The sequence below is a fragment of the Hydractinia symbiolongicarpus genome, chromosome 6 (assembly GCF_029227915.1).
Source record: "Hydractinia symbiolongicarpus strain clone_291-10 chromosome 6, HSymV2.1, whole genome shotgun sequence".
NCBI classification, from domain to species: Eukaryota; Metazoa; Cnidaria; class Hydrozoa; order Anthoathecata; family Hydractiniidae; genus Hydractinia; species Hydractinia symbiolongicarpus.
In genome coordinates this window covers 9,828,464-9,844,573 of record NC_079880.1, presented here as the reverse complement: position 1 = coordinate 9,844,573, position 16,110 = coordinate 9,828,464, and the positions used below count along the sequence as shown (strand labels likewise).

The window sequence follows — 16,110 nt, the reverse complement described above, 5'->3', positions numbered from 1 at the left end:
ATATGATTTTTTTATGTATTTGCGTGTCTTGTAACTTATTCCAGTGCTGGTTCTTTTTTTTGTTCAGACGTTGAGAAAAGATAGTGTAACAATAATAATAATAATAAAGATGTGAAAGAAAAACTTAAACACAGATTATACAAATGAATTCTTCTACCATATCAGTAAGTAAAAAACTGTTTTTTTTTTAAACTGTGCAAAAAACAGACTACTTGAGCAATGTGGTAGCCCTTTTTGATTATGTGTCTTTTTTTAAATAAACTCATAAATAGTCATTTCCAAAAAGTGACTCAATATGGGTTCTTATGTCTCGTAATGTTTTTGCCATACTCTTAAAAAGTTTGCGTTTGAATAGTATTCTCTAAAACAAAGGTACAATTTTTCTAAACAACTACAATTTTTTTGTTATAGAAACATACCTTTTGAAAGATATGGGCCATCGTTTGCTCCACTGGGGCCCTATCGTTGCGCTGACGATCATAATTGTTTTGTATTTGTTTTCACTACTGACCGTGTTCGTTTGGTTTCCGCCTGATAATGCAGTTGGGATTTTTAACCTGATATTATTGTGCGTATGGCTTTATTTGATTTTGAAAAACTTCTTGAAAGCAGCGTTTCTTGGTCCTGGTCACCTTCCGTATCAATGGAAACCGGTAAATATGTTTACTTGATTGATTATTTATTTGTGACGGAGAGTATAAATCAAGATTTAGGAATATTGGGAATTGTTTTTCATTTCAGTGCTGTATCTTTTGACATTTAAAAAAACATATATGATTCCCCACAGTCACAACATAGTTGCTAGTCTGATTCAAAGCTATGTTAGCGTCAGCAAAAAAATTGAAAAACCTGGAGATATTTTTTGTACTGTTAAGAAGGCGTTAGTTAGTTGCTATGTATTTCATAAAAATGATTCTTGGATGTTTGTTTAAAGTTGACCAACATAAAAAATTGTGTAAGAATGGGGATTTTTAGGAGAATGCAGAAGATGTAGAATTTCTTCAATATTGTAAACCTTGTCAAGGCTACAAGGCTCCTCGTGCTCATCACTGCAAAAAGTGTAAAAGGTAGGAACCTAATTTTCTCTTATCAAGTATGCATACATTGGATTCTTATCTCCCCCCTTACTTGGACAATACCCTCTCCGGCTGTCTTTAGCACTACTTTGTTTTATAATCTAGTTTTTTAAAATCAGGAGAAATAAGTTTGGACTGTAAAAATAACTAGTAAATCATGCGATAGATTATTTCTTGAATAAAATAACAACTTTAAAAGTCAATTATGTAATATAATCTGGCTTCTAATGAGAGCAACTTAAGCGTCAATTAAAGTATAAGCCAAAAAAAAATTTTTACTTTTCTCCAGCTAGTACTTTTTGCTGAAGTTATTTCTTTCTGTTTTCATGTAGCTGTATCATGAAAATGGATCATCATTGTCCATGGATAAACAACTGTGTTGGCCATTACAACCACAAAAGTTTCACATTGTTTTTATTTTTTGTTGTACTTGGTTGTTTCCATGCTGCTATGATGATGTTGTTCTGTGTCATTGATCATTTAATTTGGGTGGGTTGTTTGTTTGTTTGTTTGTTTTGTTTGTCGTTTTATTGTTCGCTTTGATTTTGGTACCATGCTCTACTTGACATATGCTTTGTGAGTGAAAATAAAACTAATACAGAACTAATATACGCCTAGTCTCTATAATAATAGCCGTATTTTGTTTGTCTGTCCGCAAGAAAGGTGTCGTGCAACAGACACACGAAATAGCGTCCATTCGCTGCGTGATTATATTCCATAACGTAGCAATAAACAAACCACATTTTTTATTAAAAAAGAAAATAAAAATTGGGGTGGATACACACCCTCTCAGAAAAATACAAAAGATTTACATATCTATCTTTTTTATTTTTTCAGATACGAGGTCGTTTGCTGTTGGAAGTGAATCCTTCTGCTAACATTCCAATGAGCCATTTCATTATGTTTTGTTTATTCTTTGGTATCGGTCTGTCCCTCGGAGTGACTATAGCTGTTGCTATCCTCCTGTTCTATCAGGTAATGTTGTGTCTATGTTGTGAAGACACCCATGAGCGTGTTCAATGGATGTATTTTTAATTGTTACAGCGATCCCTTAAGAAGTGTGGTCCGATGTTTTATTTGACATAGAGAGTTTATTAAGATGAGTATTAAAGGTGGTACTAACAAAAATTAAACAATTTGTATATAAGATTTAATATAAACGTTGGAAATAAACGAGGCAAATAGTTTAATGCCTTGCTAAACCCTATCTCCTTTTTACATCTCTGGACCATGAAAATTCGTTCCACGAAAAATTGTAAAAACAGGAAATATCCGACTATATGAAGCTGGTAATTCAACGTCATTGTGGAAATTTTTATTTTTTCCGTATTTTTTCAGGCTCGAAATATATTTCGAAATGAAACAGGCATTGAATCTTGGATAGTTGAAAAGGTAAGGAAATTCAACTCTCTTATTGTTTAACATTGTTTTAAGTGCTAATATAAGACGTTACTTTTTGTAGGCGACAGCTAGAAACCGTTATGATGGAGAAGTGTTTGTTTACCCGTACGATCTTGGTCTCACAGAAAACATCTCGCAGGTAGCACAAACATTTCATTGAGCATGCGTTTTTTTATTTTGCTTTATTTTATATCACGTTATGAACCTTTGTGATAGGTTCTAACTTGGTCACATGACTATGTTGGAGATGGAATCACGTGGCCAGTATTTGAAGGGTGCGGGAAGTACGATTTAACTGTAAGTAACTCATTAGTTAGTAACGTCTTTATTTTGCTTGTATTAAAATTTGTGTGAGCACACAGTTCACGCTGGCCTAAAACTGATGGTTTTTACCGCAAATGTCAAAAACATTTTACCACTTTACAGTGGTTGTTGTCGTTGTATGGTGTAGTTCTAAATAACTTAAGTGGAGAAATTTTGACGTGGAGTAATTTGGAGAGGATTTTGTTAAAATACGTGGAATTAAAAACAAAAGTCATTAATTCCTGCCAATATCGAAAACAATTTGTTGAAGTGGATTTTTGGGCACAATCCTTCCCGACAAAATTATCGATTAAGCAAAATGAACATGAGATTTTAAAGTTTTCTTTGCCAATATAACTAAAGTTAAAGAAAACGTTTTTCGTCACTAGCCAAATCAAATCTACCTCAAATTTTGTATCCGTCAAACATTAATTCACAACAAAAATCAACAACCCAAATAAAAATCACGCGGAATTTTTCATTCCTAGGTAGAACAGTTGGAACAAAAGGATATTAAAAGGGATAGAACTGTGAGTAATTTTTGTTTGTTTGTTTGTTTGCTTGTTTTGTTTGCTTGTTTTGTTTGCTTGTTTTGTTTAGTTTGTTTGCTTGTTTCGTTTTGTTTGTTTACTGTTGTTTATTAGTTTTTTGTTTTGTTTTGTTTCGTTGTTCTTTTTTGTTTTTTGTTTGTTTTGTTTTGTTTTGTTTTGTTTGTTGCTTGTTCATTATTTGCTTCTCATTTTTTCAGATCATTTATAAAGTAATAAAGCCATACACTGGGACCTGGTTTCCATTAAAATTTGGTTTTCGAGTTTTTTGTGACATACCGTGTTCGGACGAAGTTCGTGTTCCGATCGAAGTGGGGAATGTGTTTCATGCAACACGTTTCAAAAAGTAAGAACTTCTCTCATTTTAGTTGACTTTCGTTCTTTTGTTTTCAATCTTTCGTGAAATTTTCTGCCATTTCATTTTCAGATATTGGGTATATGGTGAAAAACAAGAGGATTTTCAGAAAACGAAAAGTATGCGTTTTTATTTTCATTTCTTAAATCGGGCGTCAAAACACCGCCCTATCGTTTCCAATGTTTTATTTTATTCCCATTTAGCTAACAAAAATTGCGCAATTCACGTGCAAGAAACTGATTGCGAGTGATTTGGAAACCACCACGCCCCTTTCTGAAGCATTAATCTCACCCATACAGCGCTCCTTTTAAAAAAAATTCCTTTTTCGCTTTCAAGTTTCGAAAAATATACTTTGCTTTCGGTCTTTTATCTTAAGTGTACCCTCGCCTTATAAAATAAAATCTTTAAAAATATCCGCCGGAGTTTATTTTGTTGGCGTTTTAGTATAAAGGTTGGGAGAGGGAAAGCTGACCCGGTTGTCATTTTTCACAATCTTTCTGACCCTACTCCCCCATTTTCTTTGTATGTTAAAGTATTAAATGGCCGTTGTCTGTTTGTCTCTGCGCAAAAAGGTAACGGTAGTAGCGAAACACACGGAATGCGGTATGTAAAGGACAGGCGAACCCGTGGATTTATCCACGGGCTTTCGACTAGTCTATACATGAATACCCGTGTTTTGTCTCTTCACAATTTATAGCCATGCTACGAACACACGAAAGGCGATATTTGAAAGATGAGCGAACGCGTGGATTTTTTTCTTGGTTAACGATTAGATCTTATATATTTAATTTTGTAACTTCGAAAGCAGAGCTCGTGTAAGCTATATGTTTTAAAAAAAGTTTTTTGAAATTTAATTTTTTACTAGTTGTGTTCACTAGTTGCTTAGGTAAATTTTTGCTCACCTGGCCTTCTCGAGAAAGGACTATCAATACCCTTGACAGCACTGATACATTTTTATTTCATTAGACAAAACCTTTACTCTTGGTCAAGAACATCGACTAAAAGGATGGATTCCGAGATGTTGTGTAGAAGAACTCGTGGAAGATGGTATCACATTGATCAAAAAAACGAGTTGAAGCCACGCATGCGTAGAATATTCTGACACTGATATTTTTTTGAATTTTTTATCCTAGGCGAATTTTTTATAGCTATATATCTTGTATTTAATTGAAGTATTGTTAACATCATGTACTGTTCGTATGTTTTTTATGTTGCTTGTCCGTGAGAAGGTGAATTTGGCCCCCGTGTTGGAGTTAGCAGAAATGCTTAAATATTTAACAATTATTCTAGCGAAAATTTCAAGGTTATGCAAAATGAGGATTCCTTGCTGAAATTGCAAACAATGTTGGAAATCTGGTATATATAGCCAAACACTTATGTTATGGCATTGGGCGCAAAGAAGAGGAAATTATTTCAACATATTCTGCCTGATTTTATGAATAACTAACAGGACTTGGAATTAACATCCCAAGCAAAAACTAATTTTGCATGCGTCTGCATTACGTCTGCGTTTAAGTTTGTGTCGAGGTAAAATTAGAAACGATCAACACTTTGAAGAACGAACGACAAAATATAATATTGGTATAGAAAAAAGTGTTACTCTCCCCAACAACAACAACTTTGATATTATTGTATTCCACGGAAAGTGACCCATGAATGCCAGTAGCTGGCGTCGTAATAAATTAATTCCAATCCGCGTTCTCGGCAAATTGTCTTGCCTCCCTAAATATCTATTTTCTGCAAAAAATTAAATACCGTAGAAAATGCACAGTAATTCACACAAAACACGACTTCAAAAGCGCGAAAAACAAAAAAAAAATATTTCCAATGCAATGTCATCACAAAGCAATGCAACGAAATCACTTTGTTGAAAATCAGAAGCAGTGTAAAACATAATCAACCATTTCCTATCCTGGCTGAAACCTCGAGTTTTACTTCATACTTTTTTCTAAAGGCATGTATAATTACTGTTTTCATTTTGGTATGTATTTATGTAACGATATGCTCAACCGATTGCCGAAACTTTGGATACCATTACATAGAAAATGTTATCGGCTAAAAAGAAGGCCGATAAAGAAAAACCGTTTACAGAATTCGAATAGATCTTTCTCATACTTCAATGGTTTAACGGAATTTAAATAATTATATTTGGTGAAGGCTGGTCTGCAATTTGCGACAGTTTAGAAAATTGTTGACGAAAAACCTTTTAGTTTTGCAAACACCAATACTTATATATTGCCACCATGGTTTTTCTTTCTTCCTGCTTGTCACATCACCTTTCCTGTCCAAGTCCAAAAACCTTCATTATTATGTGAGAGTCGTGATGACAACACGAGCAACAGTGCTGTCGCGAACAGCAAAGAGAAAATATTTTTTAAAAACTGTGAAGACATATTGAAGACGTCATAATAAAATTTGATTCGTTCAACAACATCAAATGAATAATTTACCGAATACAATGCTTCTCTCTTCAATCGGATACAAGAACTTAATTAGCCAGAACGTACAATATATGGTTTTTAAAAAAGTTAACTGGTGGAAATTTACTGATTATAATTTCCAGATATTAATTGCTAGCAGAAATGAATGAAAATATTTTTTAATGATAGATGTTATTAGATGTAAAATTTAATTATGAAGCAAATCTGAAAAAATAGATTGGATTCCAAAGATTTGCATATTCCACTACATTTTTTCATAAGAGTTTTATAATGAGTATATTTTGTTCAACTATAACACCCATGACTGTTGCCACCCTTTTGAAATATCCTCGTCTTCGAGGTAAAATCAGTTTTCAAAAAATTTCCAAGAATAGTTGATGTTATTATCTTTAGGTTGAATGTGAAAATATCGAAACAAGATTTCCACAACACAATGAATCATAAGGAGGGAAGGTATATCAAATATTTTGAAGCTTTTGATTTTCCGTTTCTTCTACAGGACATCTGTGTTTGCTACTTTCATCTCCCTCTACTGATTTCCTTCCCAACAAAAACGTCTTCAACAACTTTTACTGTTCCTCTTGTTTCTTCTTGTTACCATAAACAAATATTTTTCAGACTTCTTGACCAGTACAACAGTTTGCAAGATGAGAGCTTAGCACACTACTTTGCTAACGAAACAGTGCAAAAACATCTTCTTAAAGCTGGCCTGGTAAGTATGACCTCGCTTGTGATTAATATAAACCAATTGGTAAGAGAAAAACTAGCATGGTCTGACTCAACGTGGCCACACTCAATTTTAGATCACTAAGGATGGATATATCACAGACGAAAGCACACATCGTTTGAGGTTGAAACTCAAAAAACGTCAAAAAGAAATGAGGTTATTGCAAGAAAAACAAATAACGGAAAGAGCATTACATCAACAAGTATGTAGGAAAAGATGTTTTGTAATCATAGCCCTATTTGCTCCGGTGATTAATTATAACTTTTTGTGCTCTTTTCCCCGTCCCCGATATCAGATGATATGAGATACCCTATATCATCTGACGCCTGACATCGGAACGGCGATAAGTGACCCTGATAATAAGGTTGACACATGCGGAAGGGGTTAAAAAACTTTAAAGATGGATATCTCTCAGATATCTCAAGTAACTTACAGTTTTCAAAGATAACTTCCATTGCTGTACGTAATCTTTTTAATCTTTCAGCGCATGCGTGAACATAGAGCGCAAAAAGAATTGGAACACGCACTGAAAGTTGAATTGGTGAAGAAGATGCGCTCAGAACGACAGTGCAAAAGTTCGAAGGAATTGATTTCATATCTCCACCAGGGCAGACCCGATAGTACAGAAAAAGGAAGAAGTACTAAGTTGCCTAAAATAGGCGCGAATAATAAAGCTAAAAAGAAAACTCCAAAGGTAGGTTGTTTACCAATTAAATATTCAAAACTCGTACCCAGTACTCACTTTAGTTATAGCGGTTAATTTTGTAGTTTGTAGGATAGTTGTTGTTTATTTTTTGTTTATTTGTTTTTAGGAGAAAGACAACCATCGACAAACATCAGGAAACAAAACTTTTTCAAAGCCAATATTACCACCAATATCCAAGAAGAAAAAAGGCGTAAGAGATTTATTATAGTTACTTGTTCTTATTTTTATTTATAATACGTTATCAAATTTCATAATCATGATTTTTTTAGTTATCATCTGAATTTACAGTTAAATACGTATCACGTCCACTGGAAACAAGTCCTAGAGAAGTTCAAGTAATACAGCAAGTCGGGACGAGCTATACTTGTGTTTTCAAAGAATCCTTGTCAACGAAAAGTAAGTTGTTGTGGTTGTTTTTGTTATGGTTGTTGTCATTGTCGCTGTTGTTGTTCTTATTGTTAATGTTATTGTTGATGGTGGTGTTATTGTTATTTTTATTGTTGTCGTTGTCATTGTTGTTATTGTTGTTGTTGCTATTGTTATTGTTGTTGTTGTTGTTATTGTTATTGTTATTATTGTTGTTGTTGTTGTTGCTATTGTTATTGTTGTTGTTGTTGTTAATGTTGTTGTTATTGTTATTGTTATTGTTATTGTTATTGTTATTGTTATTGTTATTATTGTTGTTGTTGTTGTTGTTGTTGTTGTTGTTGTTGTTGTTGTTGTTGTTATTGTTATTGTTGTTGTTGTTGTTGTTGTTGTTGTTGTTGTTGTTGTTATTGTTGTTGTTGTTGTTGTTGTTGTTGTTACTGTTATTGATGTTGTTGTTGCTATTAGTTGTTGTTATTCTTGTTATTTTTATTGCTGTCAAAGATTCAGAAATTCGTCATCTTTAGGTGTGTTTTCATTCACGTTACAACGCCCAGTAGAATCTCGACTAAACTTTACCATCGCTGTTAATGCTGCAGTAAACGTGCGATTTAATGCTTGCTGTGAATACAAATGCCAGCCGGGTTGCAGGATTGGTGGCAAAAATAGTCAGTTTCATCTCGTGTCGATTGAGGGACCAGTATTTTGTTCTAGGTAAATAAATGAAGATATTCATAAGAATTATTGGGCAGCAACAAAATTGAGACAAACAAGTTTAAGTTAAATAGGAATATATTTTATTTCAGGTGCCAACTGTATGCAGATGAAGAACAAGAAGAAGAAGAAGAGGAAGAAAAGGTTAACCTTACCTTAATGTGTCATCGATTTTCTTATGCTGAATACAAATCTAGTTTCTTCTTTGAGTTTCTACATCAAATACAATTTCTGTTTCAGGATTCAGAAGAATTTAAAAAATCAAACAAACCCATAGAAAAGAAGGACACCTCAAACATTGATGTAGACTCTGATGATGAAGAAGAGATGAAGGGACAAGAAAACGTTGAAAGTAGTAAAGCCACAGAAAAGTTGGAAGAAAAAGAAGAAGGAAATTTGGCTATAGAAGAAGAGGAAGAAGAAAAAGAAGAAGAACAAGGACAAGAACAAGAAGAGGAAGAAGAAAGTACTAACCATATGGGCCAGAAGGACAAACATGATAGTGAGGTACTTGTGACAGAACCATGCGATGGAAAACATCAGGAAGAGGATTTACAGGATAATTTCGATCAGGACTGCAAGGACGACGACATAACGAAAGCTGAAGATGAGCTTGCCGTAGTGGCGAAACAAGCAGAAGATGAGGATGCCGATAATGAAAGAAATAAACTTGATTCAGCTAACTACGAATATTCTGATGATGACGATTTCACCACAACTGAAGATGGTTCTTCATCAACAAGTGACTCTGAAGATGATGAAAAGAGCCCCGATGAGGATACTGAGGATGAGAGTACTGAAGAAGAAGGCAGTGAAAAAGAAGGTCTTGAAGAAGAGGATGGGGAAGTACAGACTACCAAAGTAGTCTCCAATGATGAAAAAGTTATTGAAAAATTAAGTAATAGAGACGAGGAAGCAGGTACAGATGAAGAAAATACAGAACTGGAGGGTAAGGAAAATAAGGAAGGAAAGGGTAGCGGAGGGGGGATTATTGAACAAAATGGTAACGATGAAGATACCGCAGAGGAGGATGCAAGCGAACATAATAATGAAGAAAGTAGTAAGAAAAATGATACTGTTGAAGGAGGTATTGGAGAGGACGGCACAGTAGAAAGTGGGGAGAAAAGAGATACCGATCAAGTGGGTATTGGGGAGGACAGCGAAGAAGAAAGTGGGGAGAAAAGAGATACCGATCAAGTGGGTATTGGGGAGGACAGCGAAGAAGAAAGTGGGGAGAAAAGAGATACCGATCAAGTGGGTATTGAGGAGGACAGCACAGAAGAAATCAGTAAGGAAGAAGATAAAGTAGAAGATAAAGAAGAAGAAGGTACCCAAGAAAGTACAGAAAAAAATTCTACTGAAGAAGAGAGTATTGGTAAAAAGGTTACCGTAGAGGATAATAACAAAGAACAGGACGCAAATGGAAGTGGTGTTGGAAAAGTTCTTGACAGTTGGTTGGATTTACAAATTTCAAATGTCACACTAACGCAAGAAAAAGTAAGTGCTTTTACTGACAAAGCAGTGACATAACAGTGACATGATGGTGACATAGGTTTATGACGATAGGAGAATCTATACAAAGAGCTTTCAAAACCACTGGACGAGTTTTTTACCTATGCATCATTGCAATGGACTTTTTAATTGTTCTTGTTGTTTGTAGACCAACGATGTACGCGATGAAATCTTGGCTGGCGGAATAGAAAAGTTAAAAGATATTCTTAAAGATGTCAACAAAGTTGAAGTTAGTTGTTGAATTTAGATTTCATTATTATTATAGTTATTCCGAATTGTTTATAAAGGATATAGCCACTTCAGTGTTGCAAAACTGTTTTCAACGTGTGCCCTGTGTTCAAAATAGATTTGGTAAACACCGGCATTACCTACCCCATTGCCAAAGTGAAGGGACTCCTCATTTTTATTCTGTATTTCCATATTTTGAAAAACACTAAAAAACATTTTTAAGCAATTTTAAGGTATTCTTTGCATTTTAGAAACTTCACTTGCCATCAACAAGTATAACGAAAGAAGATGTGAAACACATTGCTGATGTTATATCAGATCCAAAGCACGAATTCAAATCGCTGGCGTAAGTTATTTATTTGTTACATAGATTTAGAAAGTAAGAAATTTAAGAAAAATTTATGCCGAAAGGTTCCATAAAGTAATATAAATAAAAATAACAAAGTTAAAAAAAAAACACACGAAAGGGGAGCTTTTTAAGAAGCTTTCACCCTCGTCCCCAGGGTTTTTTGTCTTTTTGATATCCTATCAAAAAGGCAGAAAAACCGTGGGAAAAAAATCAGTCATTTACTCTTTGTGTACATTAGGTTGAATGGAAATCCTCTAGGAGACGAGGGAATCACACTATTGTTAGAAGCAATGACCAAAAATGACAGCATTACTGATCTGGACATAGGTGGTTGCAATGTAAGCGATAAAGGAGCGAAGTCGATCAGTTCCTATCTTAAAGCAAATGAGTCTCTAGGAGAACTAACGCTAAGTAAAAATGGTTTGACGGTGACTGGATGGCAGCATATAGCAGATGCTTTAAAAGTAAACCGTTCCTTAAAAACATTATCAATAGACTCTAACAACATGTTGGATGACGGAGTCAAAGCTATTTGTGACGGAATAAGCGAGAACAAAAGTTTAGTGTCGCTTGACGTCGAAGGAAATTTCTTGGACGACGTAGCTGGAGAAATGATATACGAGGCTATAAAAAGATGTGAGACATTAGTTGATGTGACTTTACTGCCAGATAATAAATTTTCGGACCAAATTTTAAATAAAATAAGAAAACTAATATATGAACGTATTGAAGAAAAGACAGAAGCTAGTTCATAGCAAAGATCATTTTGTATATAGTATATCTATATTTATTTCATTATAAAAAACATATTTAATAAAGAAGATTCTCATCTTTTTTCCTTCACCACCGTTTGACATTCAAATATTGTTAAATGGATTCATTTGTTGTACAGGGAATAAAATTGAGAAAAAAAAATTACATATGTTATCGAGATAATGCTAAAATTTTTGTCTCAATATTAGACTGGCTTCTAAAAACACTAAAATCACATATTGTCAAAATAACAACACTAAAATCACACATTGTCAAAATTACAACCCTAAAATCACACATTGTCAAAATTAAAACCCTAAAATCACACACTGTTAAAATAACAAAACTAAAATCACATATTGTCAAAATAACAACACCAAAATCACACATTGTCAAAATTAAAACACTAAAAACACACATTGTCAAAATAACAACACCAAAATCACATATTGTCAAAATAACAACACCAAAATCACATATTGTCAAAATTACAACTCCAAAATCACATATTGTCAAAATAACAACACCAAAATCACATATTGTCAAAATAACAACACCAAAATCACATATTGTCAAAATTAAAACACTAAAAACACATATTGTCAAAATAACAACACTAAAAACACACATTGTCAAAATTACAACACTAAAAACACACATTGTCAAAATAACAACACCAAAATCACATATTGTCAAAATTACAACACTAAAAACACACATTGTCAAAATTACAACACCAAAATCACATATTGTCAAAATAACAACACTAAAAACACACATTGTCAAAATTAAAACACTAAAAACACACATTGTCAAAATTACAACACTAAAAACACACATTGTCAAAATTACAACACCAAAATCACATATTGTCAAAATAACAACACTAAAAACACACATTGTCAAAATTAAAACACTAAAAACACACATTGTCAAAATTACAACACTAAAAACACACATTGTCAAAATTACAACACTAAAAACACACATTGTCAAAATTACAACACTAAAATCACACATTGTCAAAATAACAACACCAAAATCACATATTGTCAAAATAACAACACTAAAAACACACATTGTCAAAATAACAACACCAAAATCACATATTGTCAAATCAACAACACTAAAAACACACATTGTCAAAATTAAAACACTAAAATCACACATTGTCAAAATAACAACACCAAAATCACATATTGTCAAAATAACAACACTAAAAACACACATTGTCAAAATTAAAACACTAAAAACACATATTGTCAAAATTACAACACCAAAATCACATATTGTCAAAATAACAACACTAAAAACACACATTGTCAAAATTACAACACTAAAATCACACATTGTCAAAATAACAACACTAAAAACACACATTGTCAAAATTACAACACTAAAAACACATATTGTCAAAATTACAACACTAAAATCACACATTGTCAAAATAACAACACTAAAAACACACATTGTCAAAATAACAACACTAAAAACACACATTGTCAAAATTACAACACTAAAATCACACATTGTCAAAATTGCAACACTAAAAACACACATTGTCAAAATTACAACACTAAAATCACACATTGTCAAAATTACAACACTAAAAACACACATTGTCAAAATTACAACACGAAAAACACACATTGTCAAAATTACAGCACCACGCACCAATAACACGCCTTGTAAGAACTACAGTACAAAAATCACACATTGTTGTCAAAATCACAGCATAAGTGGTATCAAATTACCTTGATTGTTAAATTGTGTTGCTGGAATTACATTCTGCATCATCAAGGTTTTTCTTCAAAGTAATATTAAGTTTTTGTTTAAAAATTTCCACATGCCCTGGGGACCAGGTTGTGTGAATTCTTGAATGATGGAAACTGTGTTAAAATTAGTATTTAAGAAAAGCGTAACGTTTTGGATTTAATAGATAATGACGCATTATACACTTTTTGGACCCGTTTTTGGCGGGATTTGATTATTATAAACATGTTTCATATTTCGGTTGGCGTTAAGGATAGTGCGATTTGGTTAGCGTTAAAAGAGAAAAAGCCCCCCTCACGTTGCCATGGCGTTAAGTCTAAAAGCACAAAAATATCAAAATTGAGTTCTCTTCAAACTAAGAGATGAAAATCAATGACCCAGAGCAAATTCCAAATTCTTGTTAACCAAAGAACACAAACTTACTTCGCATGTCAAACCCTGAATTTAAATTGGCTAAGTAAAAATCAAATGTGGCCACATATTTACTCTTTTAAACAGCGCGAGCATTTGTTTTTTGATCGCGACTATTTACTCAAAACATCGAAGAAGGAAAAGGTTTCCTTATAATTACGATGTAAGCGTAGAACAATACACATTTTTTGTAAATGGCTGCTTGTAAACATTATGGGGCGCTAAATTTCCTAAAATGAACGAAGCAACTTGTAGCTAAGCAACAGCCGGCCAACAAAGTAAATATAAAAAAGAAAACAACATGAATCATGAAAATAGCAATAGTATAATACAGAAATTTAAGCAACATTAAAGCTCAGCCTAAATTTGTGTGGTTTCTAAAATGTCGTGAAGTTCTGTGTGTTTTTAATGTTGCGCAAAAATGCGTTTAGAATTCAGTGTTATTCATCCCCCAATCTTACTCTTCCAATTTTCTGATGGGAAGAAAAATCAGTCACTTTTTATATAAGAGATAAAATTAAAATTTGATGACGACAAAGTTTCGGTTCCTAAAAGAACGAAATCTCCATCGCGAGTCTAATAAAAAATATCAAATAAATCACTTTTTGTTGTAGCTTTTTGTGTTCTGTTGAAATGGGAATTTTTTTAGTCCTTAAAATATTTTAAATAATGACTCAGTAATGATAAAGTACTTAAATAAAACGAACGCAGATTGTATTCTTGATTATGTGCGCAAACATAAAATTGTTGGAGAAAATAAGGCTAAGGCAAAACAAGAATCAACTTGAGAATATATTACGGAAAAATCGCACACACCACACTCCATGACGATGCCTTTGTCTAAATTAATTGTATAAATTTATTGAAAAAATAATATTGATTTGGACTGGTATAAATCATTGAACTTTGATCTGGTGTGAAAACAAAGTTGTTAAGAAAGAGGTATGAAACCAAAGTTGTTAAGTTCATGAATAAATAAATATCTACTGTGTTTTTGTTCGGTGAAATTAAATATTTATTAACTTTCATAGCAACCGCAAAACGAGGTTATTTTCAAGAAACATGGCCATTTTGTTGACGAGGAATGGGAAATCAAAACAACGGTGTTTCATAATTTTTAATTTATTTCTCTTGACGGGTTTATGCGACGCTTGATGTCATCGCACTGTTACTTTAGTTCACTTTAGACTTTATTCTTTGCGATTGGAAGGACTAAGAACTGCTTTTGATTTTTATATAATGAAAACGTATTAGCTAGCTATAGCTAGCTAGCTAGCTATTCGACTTTTTAATGTTGACTACTAAACCACTCTCTTGGGGTAGTTGGAGACTGCATAATTAATGTGATTTCCTAACTTTAGGTTGGAGGATCAGTTTTGAAGATGCATAGGGAAACCATCAACTTGCTAGGAAATGTATAGATAAATTCCACCACAACGTCATTTGTTTACTTTTCAGCGGTACTGAAAGCTCCTTGGCTCTGGCATTTGCATAGCAGAAAAAAAGATACTAGGATTTGATGAAGAAATGTCTTTTACTTTCGATTTCTTCCAACGGGAACATCGTTAGGGTTTATTATCCATGTAGGTCGATGCCTTCTGCTTTATTTGAATTCATTGAAAATGCTAAGAATGTCTTTGTGTGCTTTACCTGCGCCCCCATCTATTTTCCTGCCACGCAAATGCCAAAGGCGAAAGAGCGGCTAAACTATAGAAACCCCCGGTAAAAAAATTAAGACTATAAATTTCTGCAACCCAGCAACTCAATAAAAAATAAATAACCTAACAAATATAGCAGCAGCAACACAGCTACACAAAGCTCACTATTTCTAGATTAAAACACAGTTGGACAATTAAACTAAAGTAAAATATCAACAAGCATAACTAAACATTTCACAATATAACGACTTCGCTTTCATGTATACATTTGTAATGACAAATTTTTTGTTCTTTAAATAGTTTTCTAAATAGTAGGTGAGTTTTTGCATAGCTGAGTAACTGTGTTGCTGCGTAGCTGAGTATCTATGTTGCTGTATTGCTGTGTAGCGGAGTAGCTGTGTAGCTAAGTATCTACATTTCTGTATTGCTGAGTAGCTGCGTTGCTGTGTAGCTGAGCATCCACATTGCTGTATTGCTAAGTAGCTGCGTAGCTTAGTTGCTTCGAAAGAGCTTATCACTGAAAATGTAAACAATGAATTCGTCCATATATAGTTTTCTATTAGAAAATTTGTAGTACATTATAGTATGTTGCCTAGTTTGCTAACTGTTACCCAAAATGAATGGCAGAACATCTGTAACTAGTCATTCTTGACTGCAATCTTTTCAGAAGGCTTGCTGGCTATAATCAGCAGAGGTTGGGCATTCTTAAGACGGGATACGTTTCAGGTAAATATGTTGACCAACATAATTTATTTCCCATAACTCCTTATCAATGTTTCTCTATTATTG

At 33.4% G+C, this 16,110-nt stretch overlaps 2 protein-coding genes across 3 annotated transcripts; both read left to right on the top strand.

The window, feature by feature from the left end:
* Positions 1 to 17: 17 nt before the first annotated feature.
* On the top strand, positions 18 to 4,879 carry LOC130646935 (palmitoyltransferase ZDHHC6-like). The gene is made up of 12 exons (XM_057452609.1): positions 18 to 164; positions 412 to 653; positions 976 to 1,067; positions 1,409 to 1,565; positions 1,914 to 2,051; positions 2,415 to 2,468; positions 2,539 to 2,616; positions 2,694 to 2,774; positions 3,269 to 3,310; positions 3,529 to 3,674; positions 3,756 to 3,802; positions 4,650 to 4,879. The coding sequence occupies exons 2-12, from the start codon at positions 432 to 434 to the stop codon at positions 4,757 to 4,759; spliced, it is 1,167 nt and encodes a 388-aa protein (XP_057308592.1). The 5' UTR covers positions 18 to 164; positions 412 to 431; the 3' UTR covers positions 4,760 to 4,879.
* Positions 4,880 to 5,187: 308 nt separating this feature from the next.
* Positions 5,188 to 11,612, top strand: LOC130646934 (glutamic acid-rich protein-like). Of its 2 annotated transcripts, XM_057452607.1 has the most exons (13): positions 5,188 to 5,637; positions 6,518 to 6,577; positions 6,743 to 6,836; positions 6,928 to 7,053; positions 7,336 to 7,545; positions 7,664 to 7,747; positions 7,827 to 7,953; positions 8,451 to 8,637; positions 8,730 to 8,781; positions 8,878 to 10,134; positions 10,298 to 10,378; positions 10,629 to 10,723; positions 10,965 to 11,612. In XM_057452607.1, the coding sequence occupies exons 2-13, from the start codon at positions 6,558 to 6,560 to the stop codon at positions 11,479 to 11,481; spliced, it is 2,850 nt and encodes a 949-aa protein (XP_057308590.1). In that variant the 5' UTR covers positions 5,188 to 5,637; positions 6,518 to 6,557; the 3' UTR covers positions 11,482 to 11,612. The 2 variants fall into 2 exon arrangements, with proteins under 2 accessions (XP_057308590.1, XP_057308591.1); XM_057452608.1 differs by lacking the exon at positions 5,188 to 5,637 and having other exon boundaries at positions 6,499 to 6,577.
* Positions 11,613 to 16,110: the final 4,498 nt, after the last annotated feature.

Excerpts from the sequence above, each read along its gene's own strand:
- LOC130646935 (XM_057452609.1), top strand. The coding sequence starts at position 432 with ATGGGCCATCGTTTGCTCCACTGGGGCCCTATCGTTGCGCTGACGATC. Across the intron at positions 2,775-3,268 it reads GCGGGAAGTACGATTTAACT|GTAGAACAGTTGGAACAAAA; the intron begins GTAAGTAACTCA and ends TTTCATTCCTAG. Across the intron at positions 3,803-4,649 it reads GGATTTTCAGAAAACGAAAA|ACAAAACCTTTACTCTTGGT; the intron begins GTATGCGTTTTT and ends TTATTTCATTAG.
- LOC130646934 (XM_057452607.1), top strand. The coding sequence starts at position 6,558 with ATGAATCATAAGGAGGGAAG. Across the intron at positions 7,546-7,663 it reads CTAAAAAGAAAACTCCAAAG|GAGAAAGACAACCATCGACA; the intron begins GTAGGTTGTTTA and ends ATTTGTTTTTAG. Across the intron at positions 10,379-10,628 it reads AAGATGTCAACAAAGTTGAA|AAACTTCACTTGCCATCAAC; the intron begins GTTAGTTGTTGA and ends TTTGCATTTTAG.